The sequence below is a fragment of the Peromyscus maniculatus genome, chromosome 19 (genome assembly GCF_049852395.1).
Source record: "Peromyscus maniculatus bairdii isolate BWxNUB_F1_BW_parent chromosome 19, HU_Pman_BW_mat_3.1, whole genome shotgun sequence".
Lineage (NCBI taxonomy): Eukaryota > Metazoa > Chordata > Mammalia > Rodentia > Cricetidae > Peromyscus > Peromyscus maniculatus.
The window spans coordinates 902,154-925,452 of NC_134870.1; the positions used below are offsets into that span (position 1 = coordinate 902,154).

The 23,299-nt window shown below is 39.9% G+C and overlaps 1 protein-coding gene and 1 long non-coding RNA gene across 2 annotated transcripts in view; one reads left to right on the top strand and one right to left on the bottom strand.

Moving 5' to 3' along the window:
• Positions 1-6,894, bottom strand: part of Rock1 (Rho associated coiled-coil containing protein kinase 1) — a 114,966-nt gene extending 108,072 nt beyond the window's left edge. The window contains exon 1 of the mRNA XM_006994198.4: positions 6,338-6,894. Within this exon, the coding sequence (XP_006994260.1) occupies positions 6,338-6,430 (93 nt within the window). The 5' untranslated portion in view covers positions 6,431-6,894. The remainder of the gene's footprint in view (positions 1-6,337) is intronic.
• Positions 6,895-7,508: 614 nt separating this feature from the next.
• Positions 7,509-23,299, top strand: part of LOC121823998 (uncharacterized) — a 30,264-nt gene continuing 14,473 nt past the window's right edge. The window contains exon 1 of the long non-coding RNA XR_013045951.1: positions 7,509-13,418. This is a non-coding gene — a long non-coding RNA (uncharacterized LOC121823998). The remainder of the gene's footprint in view (positions 13,419-23,299) is intronic.

Sequence of the window (23,299 nt, forward strand, 5' to 3'; positions counted from 1 at the left end):
ATGTAGTTCCTTCTTCTGAGTTAAAACTATCTGATTCAGGTTTAATGAATGACCCCATTCATGTCTCACCTGTCATTGTGAGCCGCTTTTCTATATACCCAGTGTGCTTGTAGTGCAAAAGGGCCTATTTACAAGAGACATACTGAAAGTTTAGAAGACACACATATAAAGAGAACAACTAAATCTTAACAAATTAGCTCCCAACTGCCTTTCATACTAACCCAAAACCTTAGGAAAATTAGGTATTGTCTTAGTGTCGTGGTTTGAATAGGTATGACCCCTAAAGACTCATGTGTTTGAATGCTTGGCCACAGGGAGTGGCACTATAGGAGGTGTGGCTCTGTTCAAGCAGGTGTGTCCTTGTTGGAGGAAGTGTGTCACTGTGGAGGTGGGCTTTGAGGTCTCATATATATACTCAAGTCATGCCCAGTGGGACAGTCCACTTCCTGCTTCCTACAGATCAAGATGTAGAACTCTCAGGAAGCTCTCCAACAACATGTTTGCCTGCATGCCACCATGCTTCCCACCATGTTGATAATGGACTGAACCTCTGAACTGTAAGCCAGTCCCAATTAAATGTTTTCCATTATAAGAGTTGCTGTGGTCATGGCGTCTCTTCACAGCAATAAAACCCTAATTAAGGTAGTTAGTATTCTGTTGCTGTGAAGAGACCATGACCATTACAGCTCCTATAAAAGAAAGCATTTAACTGCAGCTTGCTTACAGTTCCACAGGGTTAGTCCATTACCCTCACAGTGAGGAGCATGGCAGCAGGTAGGCAGGAATGGTAGCTGAGAGTTCTATATCTGGATCCAAGGGCACCAGGAAGTCTATGGGTTTGAAATGGGCTTTTTGAAACCTCAGAGCCTGCCCCTAGTGCACACTTCCTCCAACAAGGCCATGCCTCCTAATCCCTGTCAAATAGCGTCACTCCCTAATAACCAAGCATTCAAACGTATGAGCCTAAGGAGGACATTCCTATTCAAACCACCACAAGTATATTATAAATCCCAACTAAGGGGCTAGAGATGTAACTTGGAGGTAAAGCATTTGTCATGAATGTGCAAGGTCCTAGAATTAATGCCCATAACTACAAAATAAAACATGACTGAGTGAACAGTCTCCAAAACCCCTCCCCTAGTTGAACCCATCTAATTCACATTTTCAGTTATATTTGGTTTGGATGTTTCAACAATACATATCTGGATTATAGCCTTAAGTGTCAGGTAAATTACTCTGCACTTAAAGACAATGTACCAGTAATACGACAATATGACAATAACAGTTAACCAATTATCAGGTTACTAGCCACTATACATTATGATAATTTGTATTACTTAATTCTTACAACAATTTTCTTGAAGTTAAAAATGAGCTTTTGGTGCCGGGCAGTGGTGGCGCACGCCTTTAATCCCAGCACTCGGGAGGCAGAGCCAGGTGGATCTCTGTGAGTTCGAGGCCAGCCTGGGCTACCAAGTGAGCTCCAGGAAAGGCGCAAAGCTACGCAGAGAAACCCTGTCTCGAAAAAACAAAAAAAAAAACAAAAAAAAAAATGAGCTTTTGGGGTTAAAATAACTCGCCTAAAACCCTCCAAGACAGTCAGGGATATACAGAGAAACCCTGTCTCCCCCCCCCCCCAAAAAAAACCAAACAAACAAAAATCCTCCATAACAAGGCCTAGATTTGAATTCACATTTAGATCTACAGAAACATTTACTAAATGTTTAAATGAAATTGGAAGCTACTTTGTTTTTTAAATGTCCTTGCAATAAACAAACAATCAGAACAGTCTAGTCTAAACTATGCATGCTCGCAAGGCTGAAGTAAGAATTTCATTGCTTGAGGCTAGGTGTTCTTGGGGCTACCTTTTACATCATAGTTAGAACCTGTGGTAGTTTGAATAAGAATGTTCCCCCAACAGGCTCATGTTTGAATGCTTAGTCATCAGGGAGTGGCATTATTTGAGAAGGGTTAGGAAATGTGGCCTTGCTGGAGAATGTATGTCACTGGGGGAAAACTTTGAAAACTCAAAGCCCACACTAAGCCCAGTGTATGTGTATCTCTCACTCCACTTACAGATCAGAATGTAGCTCTCAGCTACATCTCCAGCACCATGCCTGCCTGCTTCCATGCTCCCCATCACAATGATAATGGACTAAGCCTCTGAAACTATAAGCAAGGTCCCAATTAAATGATTTCTTCTATAAAAATTGTCTTGGTCATGGTATCTCTTCACAGCAACAGCACAATGACTAAGATAGAGCCCCATCTCTTTAAAACAAAACAAAGGGCTAAGGAAAAGTTTGCTCCAAATCAATCATATGTCCTACTAATAATAGTAAAACCCATAAACTTGAAATTATGAGTGCTAATAGGCACACAGCTATCCACAGACAACAGTAGGCACATAGCTTTGAACATCGGTAGGCACACAGCTATAAGCCAGTATGAGGTACGAAGAATTATCTCAAATCTTTTCATTCCACCAACAGCAGCATATTCTCAAATGTGATTAATCCAACTAGTAAGGGGAGGGAGATTATGCAGCAATCTAGACCCTCAAATTCTATTCCAAGTCTTTTGAAACAACTCAAATGCATGGACTAGTATTGCCAAAAACTTCACAACAAAATGTCCAGTTTAGTAGCAGAGATAGTAATGATACTAACAACACAAATAATTTATTTTAGAATATAAGAAATCAAGGTGATAATATGACGGTCGAGTAAAGATGCCTGAAAGACAGCTGAATATTTAAGATTTGGAGTAAATAAAAGAATTTAGGGCAAACTAGATGGCTCAATCAATAAAGATGCTCAAAGCACAAGCCTGGCAACGTGAGTTACTTCCCCAACACTCACATAAAGGTAGACTAAAAGAACTAACTCCACAAAGTTGTTTTCTGACATCCACATGACAAATACAGACACACAGATACACACAGATATACACACACACACTTAATAAAATAAAAGGATTTACAGATAATGTAAAGAGTGACAAGGAATCAATGCTTCAGTTTGGAATGAGTTATCCATTACATTCAAGGCAAAGAAAAAGGCAAAGAGAAAAAAATAAAACTGCAATGAAAAGATGGGGAAAGCACTAGTTAAAAATACAGAAAAGAGAATTTTTCAGAAGGAAAATGAAAACCAGTATCAAAATCTTCATTTTACATTTGCCTTTCATATTCTGACAAAAAAAATATCGACTAAAATGAGGAAAAAATAGTAACAAATATGTGCTAAGGGACTCAACAGTGCTAGAACATTGTAAATAATGCAACATTCTCCTTCCCCTTTATCCACCCATCTTACACTTCACCAGTTAGAAGAAAACTGAAAAGAAAGTCATGCTCTTGAAGAAATGGTTTAACAGCCACTTACCAGCATTTCTTCCAAGTATTATAACTGATAACATTATTACTGTCCCAAACAAGTGTTTTCTGGGTAAATTTAGATTTAAAGACATTTGCTAGCTAACTGTTGTAAAACCAAAAGGTTTGAGAACTTTCATTACTGAAGAGTCGATCCAGAAGCAAACAATCTCACAACCTATTTAATGAGATTTAAAAGACTAGAATGACAAGCTCAGTATGTAGCAAATAAAATGAACAGAGTATCAGCTAAATAAATCAGTCAGCAAGGATTAAAATGATCTAGACAGAGGCTGGAGAGCACCTAAAGCTCTTGCTGCTCTTGCCTGGATACTGGCTCAGATCACAGTACTCAAATGGGTGACTCACAGCCACCCATAACTCCAGCTCCAGGGGATCAGACACCCTTCTTCTGGCCTCTAATAGTACCTATATGCACACAGCACTCATATATATAAAAATAGAGAGGCAACCTAGGTGAAAGGAGAGTTATACCTCCAACCTAAAACAGGTCCAAATTCCATACAAAGCAAGAGCAGGTTCACTGAAAAACGTAGTGACATAAGTCACTGTGACTTGCAGAATGAGTGAATGAGTGAATGAATGAATGTCCCATGATAAAAATAAAATATTAACACGGAGGACCTAGAGTGCTTGCTTCTTTGACTCTTCCTCTTTATTCAACCTTTGTCTTTCACCCTTAGCTCTCTCTCTAGGTTATTCCTTTTCAGTTTCAACTTTATGTAAATAATTCCCAAATCACTATGCTTTATTCTAAGTTTAATTCCACACCTCCAATAGGCCATTTCTTCATTGTCATCCCACTATCCTGTCAAATATAGCACATTTAAAATACATCTTTAAGTTTATTTTTCTCAAGCAATTGCAAAACCTGATTATTTTCACCATTCTCACTGTAACCCAGGCTCAGCATTTTTCCCTTCTCCTCTTAAAACTCTGTCAATCAAGTTCCATCAATTCTTCCTCATTTTAATGTCCTAGCTCGGGATTCCAACTGTGAGTGAACTATAATGGTAATCTTAAAATTCTCCAATCTTAAAATTCTCCAATCTCACTTTATCCTGGGTCTTTTTCCATACAATCTACCTTGCATACAACTACTGAATTAGTCTTCTTCATTCATTCTATGACAGCCCTAATTGCACTCAAATCCTCCAAATCTAATCCCATCTATCCTTTCAACTTTATCTTGTTTCTCTAAACATGTCACAGCCAGTCATGGATGCATCCACCCTCTATGTTAGCCTCAACTCAGTAGCCTATTCATCATAAAGCACACTTGGGCCTCAACTCACAGCAATTTTTTCCCTTCAGTTTTCATGATACAGACAGATGACTGAAAGATACTAAATAGTCATTTGGAATTAATCAGTTGTTTTCTCAATCTGTAAACTGTTTTACTTTGTTTCTGTATATGTATATAAAAATGTTTTCCTAGGAGGAATCAATTCTTAAGAGTCTATATATTTATCTCCTTGTATTCTCCACAATTCTATCACGTTCCTATCAAATGATGCTGTAACAAAAGAGAAAATAAGCAATAAAAACAAAAACATGTTCCTAAACCCTTCTTATAATCTACTTCATAAGAAGGAGAGAAAAAAGCAAAATAGAATGAATAGCTCAATGGTGGAGTGCTTGCTTGGCATGTGCTGGGTTCAAATGGCAGGACCACTAACAATAACAACAATAAAATCTAGGACACAACTTTAGTAAATATTGAAAGACATATCAAACATGGAATACATTAGATATGTATTCTAATTTCTTTCAATTCTATCATTCAATAAAAATACTTCAAATTTCTTATGCATCAACCTTGTTTCTCAGTATGAAAGAGCATCTATAATGTGGATGAGACACTTCAAACACATTACCCACACACTCTCATTTTATAGTCAAGTATGCTTAGGGCAATTCTGACACACACTGCACAGAGATGTTTAGAATAAGTGAAATGCACACTACTTCTAATCTACAAAATTTCCTGATTCAATGTGTGAGATTTTAAAATTTTATCTTCTGAATGGTGTTATTCTATTATTCTTAAATATCCAAACTATGAGTATACAAAGATAATTCTCTGAAGCCCCCATGTCCATATAGACACGGAAACATGATTTTAGACACAAAGTAGTTTTGTTTGAACTGAAAGAATATTAATATATAATTTTTAGCAGTAAACGGAAAAATTCAGTTGGTAACTGTATTGGCAGTACTCAAATGCTAATTATTTACAAACTGTATTTGCTATGAACGACTGGACAATTTTTAAGGTAGGATTTTGGCTTTTCGTGACCTACGAACTTTAGAATGTTTTTAAAGTGGTAATATTAAGTTCACTGGCATCAAAAAGAGTTAATAATATATGTGAAATATATTTACTAACTATGTTTTAAAAGCCATCAACCTTGTGCTGGCCTAAGATTAGTTACCTTAGGTGTTTGCATTTAACGTTCAGCAAAGTTTCTTTAGCTTCAAGACACCTAAAATTTTATCTTAAAAAAAATCACTTCCTCGATATCAATTCTCTATTATCATTTCCAAGTCTACACTGCAAACCCCTAGGAATTAATTGTTTAAAAAAAAGTAGATTTTTCAATACTACTGTCAAACTAACTGGGAAGGTTAATGCTAAGATTGTCATTCAACAAACTACACACTATAAACTTTGACGTGTTAACATTCTAATACGACCTGTAATAGCAGTTTCTAAGTATGTTGGTTGGACTGTCGAGCGGAATCAAAACCACAAGTTCAGAGTAGCTAACAGAGAACAAGTGAAACTGCTAAAAAGGGGTTTGAACTATGAGGTTTACTGGTGCTCCAGAATTCTTGCAAAAGAGAAATCTGGCATCTTCCCAAGATGACTATGCACACCTGAGACCAGACTGCAGCAAGAGGAACCCAAGGCAACCCAGAGAAAACAGCGGAACTCACCAGCAAACAATCTGAATTCACTTCTGATTTGGGATCCCGCAGCAGGTTATCGATTTTTTCAAACCGAGTCTCAAAACTGTCCCCAGTCGACATGATGCTGCTACTTGCGACAATACCTTCGTCCCCGCAGCGGAAAGCAAGTTCAACCAACTTCCTCCGCGGTGGGTTCGCAGCCGCGGGGCAGAGGAGCCGGAACCTCGGGGTCACCAGGTGCGCCCGGTTCCCCCTCCTCCCCCTCACTGAGGGGACTTCTGCTCTCCAGACCCCAGGCTGGGGGTGACAGCGACCCGCAGCCGCTCGGACACCCAAAGTCGCATCCCACCCGGCAGCCCCTCGCGACAGCCGACAGCGCCGTCGCCAGCAGCCGGGTCGCTCCGGCGAGGCGCCTCAGCCTAGCGGGCCCCGGCAGCCTTCGCCATGGCGGGGCCCAGTCCAGAGAAGGGCAGCGGCGGGAAGAGGGAGCGCAGCAGGGTGGAGACTCCCTCGGGGCAGCCAGGGAGGGCGAAGAGGAAAGGCGAAAGCGAAGGGCGGGTGAGGAGCTGCGCCAGCTGCCGCGCCGCCGCCGCCGCCGCCGCCGCCTGGGCCCCGGGCCGGCCCCGCTCCGCTCCGAGGCGCTGGAGGCGCTCAGCCCCGCATCCCTGCTTCCTCTCGGCCGGGCGCGACGCACTGACCCGCCGCGGCCACGATCTGGTCCCCACCGCACAGGCTCACTCTGCCATCGGACCCGGCCGCTGCTGGGGTCGCTGCCGCGGTGTCCGGCGGGGCAGGGCGAGGTCGGCGGCCCGGAGGAGCGCTGGAGAGCCGGCCAGGGAGGAGGGCGGCCGGAGGGTCCGGGCGGCCGGAGGGTCCGGGAGGCTGCGAGGCGGGAGCTCCTGGGAGGGGCTGCGGCCGGGCTGGGAAAAGGGCGAGTCGCGGAGGCGAACGCCTGGGGGGTGGGGCGAGCAGAGCTGAGAGGGACTAATATGTCCGCCTTCCTGTTCAAACAAACGGAGACCGCCGGTGCGCAGCGCGCATGCGCGGCGCGGGCGTTCGGAAGGGGAACAGGCCGGGCCTCGCGCGCGCGCACAGCGGCGCCTGTCAGGGCGGGGCCGGCCGGGTCGCCACGGCCGAGGTAGGGCGGGGCCGGGGGCGGGGCCTAGCGGGCGGGGGCGGGGCCGCCGTGGAGGTCCCGGGGGAGGTGGACCTTTCCCTGCCTCCGGTCGCAGTGCTGGCAGGCACCCCAGCTCCGCTTCCTCTGGGCCTTACTTAGCCTCAGGTCGGGAGGATTCTGACAAGAAAAAAAAAAGGCGCATGTTATCAATGAGATAGATAATTTTGGCTGGGTAGGAGAATGCTTTTCGTCCGGAAGTACCAGAGAATTATTTCGGCACCAGTGGAGTTTGGATTTTCCGGAGCACTCTGGTCAGCAGCCCCACCGCGTTGAATCTGTTTAAGATGCAATGGGAAAAATCACGCACTCAGCGTTCCCAAGCCGAGTGTCAAGGGAGCCTTAAAAGTTGACCTCTGGAAGAAAGAGTCAATAGAAGTTAAGTGCAGTTTAATTAAAAAGGAAAAATTCATAGAAAAATCAATGTTTTTAAGCTATTCCTATTCACTTTCTCAACTTTTAGTTCTGGCTTGCTTGCATAATGCTACCGTTTCAACTTCAGGGCCTTCAGTAAAACTTAGAATTGTGGTTTTATCGCAACCCATCTGTGACATGAAAATAATGGACGTCTCCTCCTAGTTCAGTTCCTTCATTGCCTGTGGGATGACAGGCTGAAAGGTTTCTGATTATTTTCACTGCCTTCAGCAGAAGTCCAGCCTGTATTTGTTTCTGATCAATCCTTGAGTCTGATCATAGGTCAAATGAAAGATTGCTAGAGGTTGAACATGTGTGTTTTACCCCACACTGGGAAATGCTACAGAGGAGCCAAATGTCCCTATATAAAAAGCAGTGCATGGCATCTAAACAGTACATCAGCATGGGAACCAGAGGTTAGGAAAACATTACATTGTTTGAATTTTTTTTTGTTCATTTTATTAGCTACAAGAAATGTTTAGCTATAAAGTCCACTGTGTAAATCAAGATAGGAAGTAAGCCTTCACAGAAAATCATAACCAAGATGAAAACTAGGGACAAACCAGGTATTTTATTAAATGCTTTTGCAGTGACTTTTCTTGGCCCCGGTATTTTAAGTCAGTCATGTGAATTAGATTTATTTTTAAGCATAGGGCTTAAAATAATCTGGCAGTTTCCCTGAAATAAATTTCCTAAACCCTGCTTGTCCTTTATTACCATTTTTAGGTATTCTTAGGATTTTTTTTTTTTTCAGAGAAATGAACATGATGTTGTTTTCCATTTGGAAACACATGAAAAAATGTAGGTAGCTAAGACAAGGCAAGTTGTTGACAATGCTCCTACGGGAAGCATGTGTGAAGTGTATGTGTATTTACCTACAAGGCTATTCTGATGATTGTAACATACCACTACTTACATTTTAACATTAGATGTTTGTTTTTGACAGGTCCACTCTACTAAATAGCCAAAACTATAGGAGCATGCCATGGCACCCAGCTAAATTTATTTTTACATTAAAAAGTACCTGCGTGTGATAGGGTAGAACCATGACATTAATGTCTCCATCTTTAAAATTCTGAGGACAGGAGGACTGGAGCAATGGCATAATGTTAAAGAGTGCCAGAGTTGGGTTCCCAGCACCCATGTCAGGCTCTCAGCTCCCTCTTCTATCCCTGATGGCACCATATATGTATAGTGTACACTAACACAGACACATTAAAAATTTTTTTAAAATCTTAAAAAATAAAATTCTATTGTATAAATTATAACTAATTTTTTAATGAATGATAGTTTAAATCATTCTGAAGGATGTTGAGATCCCCAAATGCAATTGCAAAATACTAATACCGCCGTGTATGAATATCTTCATTGTATAAATGTTATAGAATATAATAACTTTTCTTTAAGGAGCAAAAGTAATAGAGGATGATCTATTATTGAAACTTAAGATTATATTAAGGTGCATACAAATAGCTTATCAAGGGCTAGACACTACTCTATAAACTATATATTATCTCATTAAAACTTAAACAAAGGACTGAAGTTAAGAGCACTTGCTGCTCTTCTAGAAGTTGTGAGTTTGTTCCTAGAACCCATTTCAGACAACTCACAACCACGTGTAACTCCAGCTTCAGGAGAGCTGGCATTTCTAGTCTCTGAAGGTACCCATACTCATGGCATACAGACATGGACATTCACACGTAGACATAGAAATAAATATGTATTAGTAATTTTAAACAAACTCTGTTTTGAGTAAACCTGTACCACCAATGGAGAAACAGGTGCTCAAGATCATAACAGCTTCCTTGTTCATTAGTCATAAAAGAACCAAAATGGAGCAGAAATAATTTCCCAACAATAGTAATATTGGGAAGACTTGCAACTACTGTTCAATCCGAATGGAGAACCAACAATGCATTGTTTTGTTTGCATCAGAAATGATTTAAATGATTCCTTGTAAGAGAAGTATCAATATGATAATGGTACATAGTGGAAGTTGTAAACTGATTCTGTAGGTTCAGAGTAAAGAAGATTTTGGCAGTGTTTAATAACATTGGATTGGCTGACCATTCCTAAACACTGGGCCCAAGAACCAGTGGCATCCCTTGAAGTTTCCATGATTTGTAGCAAAGTAAGAAAAATAAAGATGTAATGATCACATTTGCAGTGTACATACAACTAAAACAGAAGTGATAAAAGGCTAACATGACCTGGGAGCAAGAAGAACAGGCAAATTCATAAAGTATTATATACTTTGCAAGTTCATAAATGTTGTCCAACAAAGAAAAATCTTTTAAAAGATGTATTATTTTCATAAACAAAACAGAACTAGTTAAAAAGAGTGTCTTTTAATCTTTACTGTTTTTAAAAAAATTAAACATAGCTTTTCTTTAAGGATGAAAAATAATAATGGTCTGTGGGTTTGCTTGTTTGTTTGAATTTAGTTTGTATTGGTTTGTTGTTGCTGCTCAGTACTGAGGCTGGGACTTCACATATGCTAAGCACGTGTCTTGCCACTGAGCTGTAACTCCAGCTCCTAGAATCTTTTTTTTAAAATGTTCTTACTCAGCAATTAAAGATTATAGAGTTGGTAACTCTACGCAAACATATAGACTAAATTGGTCATATTTTTGTTAATTTTTCTGGACTTAGAGACTCAGACATCTGGAAACACTTAATTTAGATGAGACTCATACTAGAACCTACAGTGAAGAAACTACAGTGCCGGAAGAATTGGAATGAGGCATTGTTGGGAGAGAGCACAGGGAAATTAGATTGCGGTATAGACTTCAATATAATGAAACAAATTGCACATTTCTCTTATTTGGTTATTTGGTGGAAAATACACTTGGTTGAATGTTTATACAATTTCTTCATAAATATTGGGGGAAAATATTGTGAGAGGTAGCCTCCAAAGATGGCTTCCAGCGAACTATGCCTCCGAATCCACTCTGGAGTTCCCACCCACACTGAAGATAGGCTGAGACTTTTACCAGCAGAATGCAACACAGGTACTATGCCAGGCCTAAGTTTTGAGAGTGTCTGGCAACTAACAGATTTGTGCTCTAGGAAGTTGTACTAACTGAAATCACCATGGCACAAGGAAACCCAAGCTCATCAAGCACCAGAAGAGATCACGTGGGAGGAAGTGGAAGTCCATCAGACTTTGAGAGCAAATACCGCAGACCTGGCCTGCTCCAGAACCCATGGAAGAGCTATATCTATATAGCTCCAGCTGTGCTTGAACTTGAAACCTTCCTTCGTTAGCCTCTCAAATACTTAGATACCTGCCAGCCCCAGCTTTTGATGAGTCAGGCATTAAGAGACTGGCTGATCCCTCAAGCACTGCTTATAGACAAGAATCATAAAATAATAAAATGAAATATAAAAAAAACAGTGTCCCAGGAAAAAAGGATTTTTACAAGTAAGTATGGAGATGAGAAATTGGAAACAGTATATACTTTTTTTTACATTTCCTGAAATAATAATAATAATAATAATAATAATAATAATAATAATAAAAGGTATCTACAATGGGGCATTTGAAGAAATAACTAACACATGGTAATGTGTTTTATTTCCAACAGAACTTCTGTACAAAAGAACTATAAATGTTTTTAAACAGATTAAGGAATGCAGGTTTGGAGAGAGGACTCAATTGGTAAAATGCTTCCCATGTAAGAATGAGGACCTGAATTCAATCCCTAGAATTCATGTGAAAAAAAAAGCTGGGCATGGTGACATGTATCTGTAGTCCTTATGCTGGGGAAATGGAAATGTGTGCCTGATGCCCAGGAAAGCCAGAAAAGGGCATCAGATTTCCTGGAACTGGAGTTATACACAGTTGTGAGCCACCATATGGGTGCTGGGAATTGAGCCCAGGTCTTTTGTAAGAGCAGCAAGTGCTCTTGACAACCAAGTCATCTCTCCAGCCTTTTAGCTATATTTTTGTATTTCCTCAATTTTAATCATTTTATGCTATCTCCAGAACACATAAAATTGCAGGTACATACTATAAATTGAACATCACTTATGAGTCAGTTCCCTAAATTACATGTTATTCCAAAAATGCACACCACAAATGTGTTACAAATGTGATATAGTGGCCTGTCTAATATCCTGCAGCTCAGTCAGGTGAAAGACATCCATCCATGGGGCAGCCTGGGTCCTCATGGCCCCGGCAGGCTGAAGGCATCCAGAAGGCTGCCCTAGTGGTTGCCATTATGATGAACAAGTATATGGTGGGAGAAATGGGAGAGAAAGAAGGCAGAATGATTCCTGTGCTGTGGTAAGCGAGGGTGGTGAGGAACAGGCTGATGGTGGCCTGCTTGCCACCCGGGACCAGGGAGACAATGCCTGTGCCTAGGCAGCTACCTAGGGCCATATGTGGGTTCCTGGTCCAACGGCAGCCAGGGTCTGTGTTAACATCCATGACCCATGCTGCCACCAAGGCCACAGAGAAGCCTGGGTCTGGACCACCACCTGTGGTCGTTTTAGTGTCCAAGAGCAATGCTGCCGATGGGGCCATATTGATCGGAGTGGCCTGTGCTGCCACCAGGGAGCATGACTTCTGGGTCCAAGCTGCTGCCAAGGGCCGGGTCTGGGTCTGGGTCCCTGCAGTAGCCATGGTCTGTGTTGATGTCCATGACTCAGTGTGAATGACCCGGGTCTGGTCAGACACCTAAGTCCATGTTGGTGTCTAAGGGTCACACTGCCACCAGGGCCATGCTAATCTGGTGGGGCTGATTGGATAACAGGCTATACTGCGTGACACACCACAGCACCCAATGCCACTAGGTTGAGTGAAGAGGTTGGAATGAGGAGGTTGGAAAGATAGAAAGAAGGAAGGAGGGAGGTTTTGTTGTTGTTGTTTGTTTGTGTTGTTTTGTTTTTTAATTCGTTTGGGGGGGTACTGCAGGGCTGAGTGGAGGGTATGGAGGGAAGGACTGGGAGGTGAGTGGGATTGGGATGCATGATGTGAAATTCCCAAAGAGTCAATAAAGAATTATGTGATATTATAAAGAAGATATGTGATATAGCTAAAAGAAGATATGTGATATAGCTAAGTTCCTATAAAAACCTTAGCCAGTATTTCTAGGAAAGTATAGTACTTACTGTGGTTAATGGAGCTTTCCGAAGGGCATCACATATTTAAAAATGTACAACTTTACCAGATTCTGAACAACTTTAGTAAACAGAAAGTTATGAGAATTTAGGTTCAATTCTGTTTCAAGAGGCTGATTTTATATGGTTAGTATTTACTCCAAAGAAGTTTATTTTTACATGTTTTTCTAGGTCTAAGAAGTGAATCAGGAAGAATATGTTCCTTTTCTTAAGAGTGTTTCTTTTGAGATCAGCCAAGAGTTTTTTTGTTTTGTTTTGTTTTTGTTTTTCTTTCCACAGAACATTTGGGCTTGGAAGTAAATGACGTTTGACATTTTTAGATCTACTACAGCCTTGGTCCTGCCTGGGCAGAGTTGGGGATTCGGGAATCTGTCAAGATTACAAGAAAAGTATATGGTAAGCTGTGAGCACACAGTGCCCTTATGCTTCCCCTGACTCACCCTGGAATGTTTTCCTCTAACATCTGTTTTGTATTTCTTAGAAGCTGCTATTCCATTCAACTGCAAACATACTTGCACTGACCCTAGAAATAGAAGAAATAGAAGGAAAGGGATTCCTGTAAACTAGTTACTCCTCTGCTTTGTGTCATTGCTGTCTTGGAGACCTCATTGTGACCACACCCCCAAGTCCAAGCATGCAAATGGCTAATATTCCAATGTATACCAAGAGTAGAGGATTTTATGTTTGTGAGCTTTCAGAGATGGTCTATTTGTGACCACAGTAAGAGAAGGAAACCCAGTTCAGGGAAGTGATAGTCACACACATGGTTGGTTATATGACCTCTCATTTTTTCCAAGTCTCCAATCTAGATTTCTTCCTCCTGCCTAAAAACACCACTCTGCTGAATTCCGAGGCTAAGCTTGTTTTCTGACCCATTGCTTTTCAGGTTTTTACATCTTTCTCTTTAAGGCTCTTTATTTGGTAAGTTGTCTTTTTTGGAAATGCCAGTTCTCACTCGGTGTTCACTTTGCTTTCTCTCTTCATTTCTTTTATCACACACCAATGCCAACTTTAAGACCCGCTTCTAAGTACCTAGAAGCAGAAAAATGTTTTTTGACATTTCACTCTCATCATTCAGTTATCTTCTGAAAAATCTCTGTAACTAGAAGAGAGCCATTGATCCTTCATACCTCACTCACTTTTTTTTTTTTTTTAAATAGGTCTAATGTAGCTTAGGCTGGACTCAAAGTCCTTATGTAGCTAAAGATACCTTGAATTCCTGATCCTCCTAATTCTGTTAATTCTACCATGCCAAATTTTTTATTTTATGTACACCCTATTAATAACATTTTGTACTTTATCTCTTTTTATTTGCATACAACTCTATTTGTTGTTTTTATACATTTGATCTATGTGGCTTTGTCTTTGTTGCTTCATACATTCCTTAGAACATAAGCAAGAATTTTGGTTGTTTTTTTTTTGTTGTTGTTGTTTTGTTTTGTTTTGTTTTGTTTTCAAGACAGGGTTTCTCGTGTAGCCCTGGTTGTCTTGGAACTCACTCTGTAGAACAGGCTGGCTTTGAACTAACAGAGATGATCTGCCTGCCTCTGCCTCCTGAGTGCTGGAACTGAAGGTGTCTGCCATCACACCCCGCTGAGCACCACCACACCCAGCAAGCTAGAGTTTTTAAAAAGCAAAAGCAGTAATCATGTTTTCCTTTTCATCATAAAAATAGTACATGCTTTTTAAAATATTTTGGAAAATATAAAAACTAAGCAGAGAGCAAAAATCTCCCATATTCTCACCACCCAGTTACAATCACCACTGATGTACTTGGGGTATCTCTTTTGATTTTTTTCCCCTCTGAAGACATTTACTTGTTTTACATATTTTATATATAATTCTTGTATGCTGTTTTTTATTCAGCTTATATAACCTTGCTAGCCTATTTACCCTCTTTTTAAGACCTGCATAATATCACATTACAGATAATTATGATCGTTTACTTAACCTCTCGGTATGAAGGATTGGTTTTGTTTTTTCTTTTTGTCTTTTTAAGATTTATTTATTTATTTAGTGTTCTGTCTGCATGTGAGCCTGCACACCAGAAGAGGGTACCATATCTCATTACAGATGGTTGTGAGCCATCATGTGGTTGCTGGGAATTTAACTCAGGATCTCTTAAAGAGCAGTCAGTCAATCTTAATTAACCTCTGAGCCATCTCTTCAGCTCCTCTTTTTTAATCTCCATGAAAGTTTTATTATCACTGTACCATAGATAGACATGAAAATTCAGTAGCCCCCTCCCTCAAAGAGTAAGTTGAATAACTTTTAACAAAAAGAGTCAATGCGTGAAACTGCCTCAAAGGGGGAAAAAAAAAAAAAAAAAAAAAAAAGAAGATAAAAATGAATGTTAAATGAAAAAAATCCCATAGGGGAAAAAAGAGACAAAAAAATCACAACACAGATTGAGCAGCCCAGCACCTGGGATGTAAGAGCTACAAATCCCAGGCCAGAAACAAAACATCCACAAAATAAAACAAAAACCCAAAAATGGGCATGGAGAGGCAGAGGGATTAGTTAAGCTGTCATCCCCAGATACCAGAGTGAGTTGAAAGCCAACCATGAGACACACAAACTCTCTCAGAAAAGTGAAAGTTGTGACTAAGCATCTGCAGATCAGGGTGTCAGGTGTGCCCCTCCCTGCAAGAGTCAGAAATCCTGTGACATGCCATCTCTGCTTTGGTTCCCAGAAGAGAGTATGAGCCTCCTCAAAGCTTCCAAAGTTTCAGGGAGCCCGGGGTTAGTGTTTTGAGAGAACTCCTCGGGGTTCTGCCTAGTTGTCCATCTTGATGGTGCTTGTACAACATTTTGTATTGGCTGAATAGGAGGCTGGGGCAAACAGGCGGGAAAGACTGGTGGCATGACTGTCATTGATTTGTACACCCTGTATGTCAGCTGCATTCTGTAGGCCTTGGATGACTGCTTGAGCTTTATCTTGTTCCTTCAAAAAATGAATCAAATCTTCATGTCTCTTTGGGTCAGTTTGAGTCAGTCAGCCAGGGCCTTGTGAGTGTCCTTGTTTGGATCGAGGTCCACCTCCAGGCAGTTTTTCTTTTTTTCTTTTTCTTTTTTTTTTTTTTTAGTGCTTGGTGATGCTCATAGGTGAACCCGGGATTTTGATGCCCGCAGGACAAATTTGGAATTCCTTCCATTGGTGTTACTTCCATCTTGTCTGCAGCTCACTTGAATTCAGTTCATCAGTTTCCTTTTTTTCCCTTAGAAGTGGTTCTCAGAACCAGGTGAGAATAGTTTAACACTTTTTAAGAACTCTGTTTTGCCAAGTTGTTTCTCAAAATGCTAATACAGTACCCCTATGAACATTTTATGCCCCTTCATTTTCTCTCTAGCACTGGATTTTGTTGTTATATTTGAGTTCATTTGTATTAATTTTACATCTTTAATTATGAGATTTTGTTTCAGTTTTCCATGTTTAGTGACTATTTTTAAAAATTTTTAGATTTATCCTACTTGTATTAGTGTTTTAGCTACATGTGTGTGCATCACGTGTATGCCTAGTGCCCAGTGAAGTCAGAAGAGGGCATTGAATCCCTGAGGACTGGGGTTACGATGATTGTGAGTCACCATGTTGGTGCTGAGAACTGAATCCAGGTCCTCTGCAAGAGCAGCCAATGCTCTTAGCCATTGAGCCATCTCTCAAGCCCATGGCTTTTATTTTTCTATGCACTAATTTATGCTTCACACCTATTCATCTATTGGTTTTACATCTTTCCTAAATTCATTTGTATCTTTATATATACATATGTCATTGTAAACCTTTCTTTACTAATTGCAGATTTTTACCAGTTTTTTAAAGAATTTGAACATTTTCTTGTTTTTGTTTGTTTATTTGTTCTTTGTTTTTCAAGACATGGTTTCTCTGTGTAGCCTTGGCTGTCCTGAAACTTGCTCTGTAGACCAGGATCCAATTGCCTCTGCCTCACAAGTTCTGGGATTAAAGGTGTGCACTACCACCACCCAAATTTTTTATATTTTTAACAACCAAATATTTTCTTTAAAAAAAAAAACTATCAGGTTTGTCATTTTTTCTTTAGAATTTCTCTATTTATGTTTAGAATGTCCTTCCATGTTCTAAAGGTTTGATATATATTTAGTTCCTTTTTTCTTTTTCATTTAAGTTTTTTTGAGCACTAGGGAGGCAGAGGCAGGCAGATCTCTCTGAGTTCAAGGCCAGCCTGGTCTACAGAGCAAGTTCCTGGACAGGCTTCAAAGCTACACAGAGAAACCCTGTCTCAAAAAACACTCCTCCCAAAAAATTGTAGGTTCTCAAATTGCTATACAATTTTAAAATATTCATTCAATTATTTGTGTGGAGGTGGGGTATGTGTCAGTACACTGCAATACAGCTTGTGTGTGAAGGTCAGAGGGCAACTTGTGGAAGTTGGTTCTCTCCTTTTAGCTTCTGAGTTCTGGGGATTCAACTCAAATTATCAGGCATGGCAGCAAGCACCTTTACCCATTGAACCATCTCCTCAGACCTTTAAATTGGTAAGCAATTCTGTTAACAGCATTAAATAATACTTTTTTTTTCTTTTCTTTTGTTTGTTTCTTTTGTTTTGTTTTTTCAAGACACAGTTTCTCTGTGTAGCTCTGGCTGTCTTGGAACTTGCTCTGTAGACCAGGCTGGCCTTGAACTCACAGAGATCCTCCTGCCTCTGCCTCCCAAGTGCTGGGATTAAAGGAGTATGTCCTGAGAAATGTATCCTTAGGCAATTATTGTGCAAACATTGTGGAGTGTGCTTAATGGCTATAAGTGTCTTTGAATATTGCCAGACTGTGACTATTTATTTAGTGCTGGGAATTGAACTCAGGATCTCACACCTGTATTGGAGAAATTATTTTGGCCACTCCACGTAGTTAAAAGGATATTTATTTAATGGCGTAACTCACAAATTAAGTAATGGGTAGGTCGCAGGGTCTGGGGAAGGTGTAGCAGTCCAGCGGTGTTCTCCGGAGCTCTGCACAGTCAATCTGCACCGGTCAGCGTCCCGGCACCGAGAGAGCGCCCAGCGAGAGCGCTGGCCCATCCAGCTCTCGGGTCCCCAGGCGCCTCCCCTCGCCCCGCCTCGTAGGCGTGACAGTTGCCAGAGTCTCAATGGGGGTTGGAACTTCCAGAACCAAGCTGGAATGGCTACCCACTACATCTCCCCCTTTTTGTCTAAATAAGAAAGTTCTAAACTAATACAAGACTATTTACAAAGGAATGGTTATCAAATATTGTCCAGAAATAATGAGAGATAATGACCTAGATAAGATGTAACTACAACCAATGCAAACAATATCAAGCAAGAAACACATACTAAAATCCAGAGAAGTATAGAGCATAGGTAAACAGCATGTTATAAAGATCATTCAAAGGTGTCCTATCCTAAAGAACCTGAATCTAATACTTAATATGTTCTATCTAAGATATTATATATACTAAGTTGTAACTATAACTGCTAGTCTTCAATCCCATCAAAGACCTGAGAAGGAACATAATGGTACCTGAGAAATGGTAGATGGATGCAAGCAACTTTCGGGAATCTTGCAAGAGTAGACCAAGACAGCTGGCAGCCTGGACAGTCACCTAATGTTTCTCAGCATTGTTGGTGCATTCAAATTGGCTACAGGCCTAGAGTATCTGACAGACCATTTTCAGAAGCAGGATTTCTGAAAGACCATCTTACCCTGTCTTGGCAGAGTACAGTGGTCGCTTTCCTTGTGTCCCGCTTGTCCAGAAAGGACAGCATTGCATTTGTACTGTCAGCCATCAAGGCAAGGGCAGTTCTTTGCCCAGTAGGCCATTTTGTGCCAAAAGACAAACTTCCAAATGGAAATGTCTTAGAAGCCCAACATTCTCTCGGGATCAATTGGTGCAGCCAGGAGCAATTGTGTCTCACGTCAACAGAATTCTAAGTTATTTAAATGCCATATTCTCCAGGTCTATGAAGTGTTTGAAGATTACCTGCCCATCTGACCTATGTATCTGTAAATCTGGATAACCTAACTAACGTAACTATAGAGATGACAGGCATAGGCGACTATAAATCTATAAATCTTATCTATCGAAATAACCTAAGGACTAAGGCTTCACGTAAATAAGGTAAACAGTCTATAAGCAAATGTATGGTGAAGAACGATGACTTCCAAACTGTGACAATACACAAGATATTTATAACAGAGGTAGGAATATATAGTGTGATATGCAATATGACAATAATATTAAATATATATCAATATACCGAATATCCTAAACAGAAGTAGAACATATATAAAGTATGACAGATATAAATTTACATTTGTATCAATATAAAAATGTTTCAAATAAGAGTAGAAATATATGTACATTATAACAAATATAGTTCTGTATTTGTATCAGTATACAAATTATCTTAAACAGGAGTATAAAAATAGTTTACATTTGTATCAACATATAAGATTCTATAACAGTACAAATTACAGTGCAAATTATCTAAGGTTGCTATATTACTAAGTTTGTTTACTAGTATATACAATGATTTGCCATCATATCTTATACCTATCCGTTCCATTTCTTCTCCCCCCACCCCCCTTTTTTTTTTTTTACAATCCTGAGTTAATATTTTCTTCCACCCCCAACCCTATAACCATCATCCATAACCCTGAGAATTATGAAACTTAAGGGAGAAGGGGCGTCGTTGTCTTAGAATTGCTTCCTGCCGTTTAGGGGGTGATGTTATCTCTGTTGGGTACTGTGAGAAAGCTCAGATAGTTAAATCTCAGTTAGACTAACTGTAGGTTCTGCAGCAAGTTTTAGAGTAATGGGTAAGATTGTCTGAAATTCTGGCAAGAAGTGTAGTATGATGATGATTACCATGGCATCATTCTGGATTGGGTAGAGTTGTTGTTGTTGGGGCCCCATCTTCCTTCTGGTGACTTCTGAGATTGCTATTGGAAAAACTTATTTGTTATCAAAAATGGGAGGTTTGGATTTAAAGAGGACATAGCATGTAAGAAAGGGTTCTGAGAAATCAAGAGTAAGCATGGAGAGAATTAGAATTTAGAAGACAATGGTCCCTTTTTATTGGTTTCCTTCTGTCTCACACCAGAGGGCTCTTCTGATATGGGACTGAAGAATCTCTTAAACTTTTCTTTTAGCAATATGCTTGGGTTTAGAGAAGGAGTGAGCCAATTCCATCTCCAAAGCCAGCTTGGCTATAATTGAATTGGAACCACAACTTTTCTAGATTGATAGAAAGATGTTAGACAGTGAGATTTTACCATGTGTAGATTGGTACCAATAGATTCTTCCTTTCTGCTGTAAACATCCGGATATCCAAGGCCTTGTGAGTTTTGGAAGATGGGTATTTCCATTATCCTGGAAAGACAAAAACAGAACCCTACCCCATCCTTTGATTGTTAAATTTTTCTTACAACTTGTAGAGATGTCACATTGGTGGATGATCTTTTACTTCTCTTCATCAAGGGGTTTTTCCTGTTTGAATCAGATTTTTATTAATTTTGTTGGTATCCATAGCTTTTCTTCTCCTGCAGAAACAAAGGCAAAACCCCTTCCCCAACGTAGAACATATCCAGGTTTCCATTCTGAGGTCAGCACATCCTTGAAATAAACTGGTTGGTTTAGCTCAGGAGTTTTGTCTGTCATCCAATGTCTCTCCGCAGCTGTTGTTCCTTTCTTATTAGCATTGAGAAAATTCAAGGTTAATAAAGCACTATGCAGTCTATTTCTAGGAGTCATTGTTACCTGTTGCTGTTTATTTAGCATATCCTTTAAAGTTCGATTGGATCTCTCTATGACTGCTTGGCCTGTGGGATTGTGTGGTATACCTGTAACATGCTTTATATTGTAATAAGCAAAGAACTGTCTCATTTTATTGGAGACATATGCTGGGGCATTGTCTGTCTTAATTTGTACAGGTATTCCCATGATGGCCATAACTTCTAATAGGTGTGTAATCACAGAATCAGCCTTTTCAGAACTCATAGGAGTTGCCCATTGAAATCCTGAATAGGTGTCAATGGTATGATGTACATACTTTAATCTTCCAAATTCTGCAAAATGAAACACATCCATCTGCCAAATTTCATTTCTTTGTATACCTTTTGGATTACTCCCTGCAGGTAATGGAGTTTGGTTATAGATGGAACAAGTAGGACATTTTTTCACAATATCCTTAGCCTGTTGCCAAGTGATGGAGAAATCCTTCTTCAAACCTTTGCTATTTATATGGTGTTTCTTATGATATTCTGAAGCTTCTAGCACATTACCTATTAGTAACTGATCAATCTCATCATTCCCTTGTGCTAAAGGTCCTGGCAGACCTGTATGGGATCTGATATGTGTTATATATATAGGATGTTCCCTTTTTCTGATGATTTCCTGCAATTGTATGAATAATGAAGTTAATTCTGTATTGTCAGGAATAAATTCAGCAGTTTCAATATGTAAAACAACTCTCTCTGCATATTGAGAGTCAGTGACTATATTGAGGGGTTCTGTGAAGTCCATCAGTACCATAAGAATGGCATACAGTTCTGCCTTTTGTACAGAGCTATATGGACTTTGCACCACTTTACTTAAGTCTCCTGACTTATATCCTGCTTTCCCTGATTTATTTGCATCAGTATAGAATGTGAGGACTCCAGAAATTGGCTTTTGTCGTACAATGTGAGGAAGGACCCATTCATTCTTCTTTATGAATTCTATTCTCTTGCTTTTGGGATAGTGGTTGTTAATCTCTCCCAAAAAGTTACTGCACGCTCTCTGCCAGTATTCATTATCTTTCCATAGTGATGAAATTTCCTCATTAGTTAATGGTACTACAATTTCTGCTGGGTCCATTCCTGTCAACTGGCGAAGTCTTAATTTACCCTTTTGAATCAAATCAGAGATCTTTTCTATATAAGTCTTTAATTTCTTATTTGGTTTACGTGGTAGGAATATCCATTCCAATATAATATCTTCCCTCTGCATCAAAATACCTGTTGGGGAATGTCTGGAGGGGAATATGAGAAGAATGCATTTAAGTTCTGGATCCACACGATCCACATGTGCTTCTCGAATTGTCTTTTCTACTAGAGCCAATTCCTTCTCAGCTTCGGCTGATAATTCTCTTGGACTATTTAATTCTTTGTCCCCTTCTAGAGTATTAGCCAAATTTTGTAGTCCATCTTTGGGTATTCCCATGATACCCAGTAAGTTGGAAATGCTTCCTAATAACTTTTGGAAATCATTAAGAGTCTTCAATCTATCTCTTCTTAGTTGTACCTTTTGGGGTCTAATTTTTTGTAGCTCTATCTTATATCCTAAGTAATTAATAGAATCTCCTCTTTGTATTTTTTCAGGAGTAATTTGCAGTCCCCAGCGAGGCAAAACTTTTTTTACTTCTTCAAACATGCTTTCCAATGTATCTAACTTTGGATCAGCTAATAGGATATCATCCATATAGTGATAAATTATGGATTGTGGAAACTTTACACGAATTATCTCTAATGGTTTCTGCACAAAGTATTGACACAAAGTAGGGCTGTTTAACATTCCCTGTGGGAGGACCTTCCATTGATATCTCTTGACTGGCTGAGAATTATTATAATTAGGTACTGTGAAGGCAAATTTTTCTCTATCATTTTCCTGTAAGGGTATGGTAAAGAAACAGTCTTTTAAGTCAATAACTATTATAGGCCATTCTTTTGGTAGCATAGAGGGCAAGGGCATCCCAGTCTGTAGGGAGCCCATTGGCTGAATTACTTTATTAATAGCTCTCAGATCTGTCAGCATTCTCCAATTACCAGATTTTTTTTAATAACAAATACAGGAGAATTCCAAGGACTGGTAGATTCTTCAATGTGTTGAGCATTTAACTGCTCTTGAACCAGCTGTTCTAAAGCTTGTAGCTTCTCTTTTGTCAAAGGCCATTGTCCAACCCAGACAGGTTTATTAGTTAGCCATTTTAAAGGTAAGGCAGTTGGTACTTCTGAGAGTTCAACAACAGTCGTGCTCTGTTTGTGAACAGCCTGAATGGTTGGTGACTGATTTTTATAGCATGTTATGATATTATTCCTTGAAACATGCATTGGTCTGTATTCCTTTTCTGAAAGTGTAGGAATTTTAATCTGGGTATTCCACTATTGTAACAGATCTCGGTCCCAAAGATTTACTGCTACATTTGCTACATAAGGCTTCAGCCTTCCTCTCTGTCCTTCTGGCCCTATGCATTCAACCCATCTCGAACTCTGTTTTATCTGAGATAGGGTGCCAATCCCTAACAGTTGGA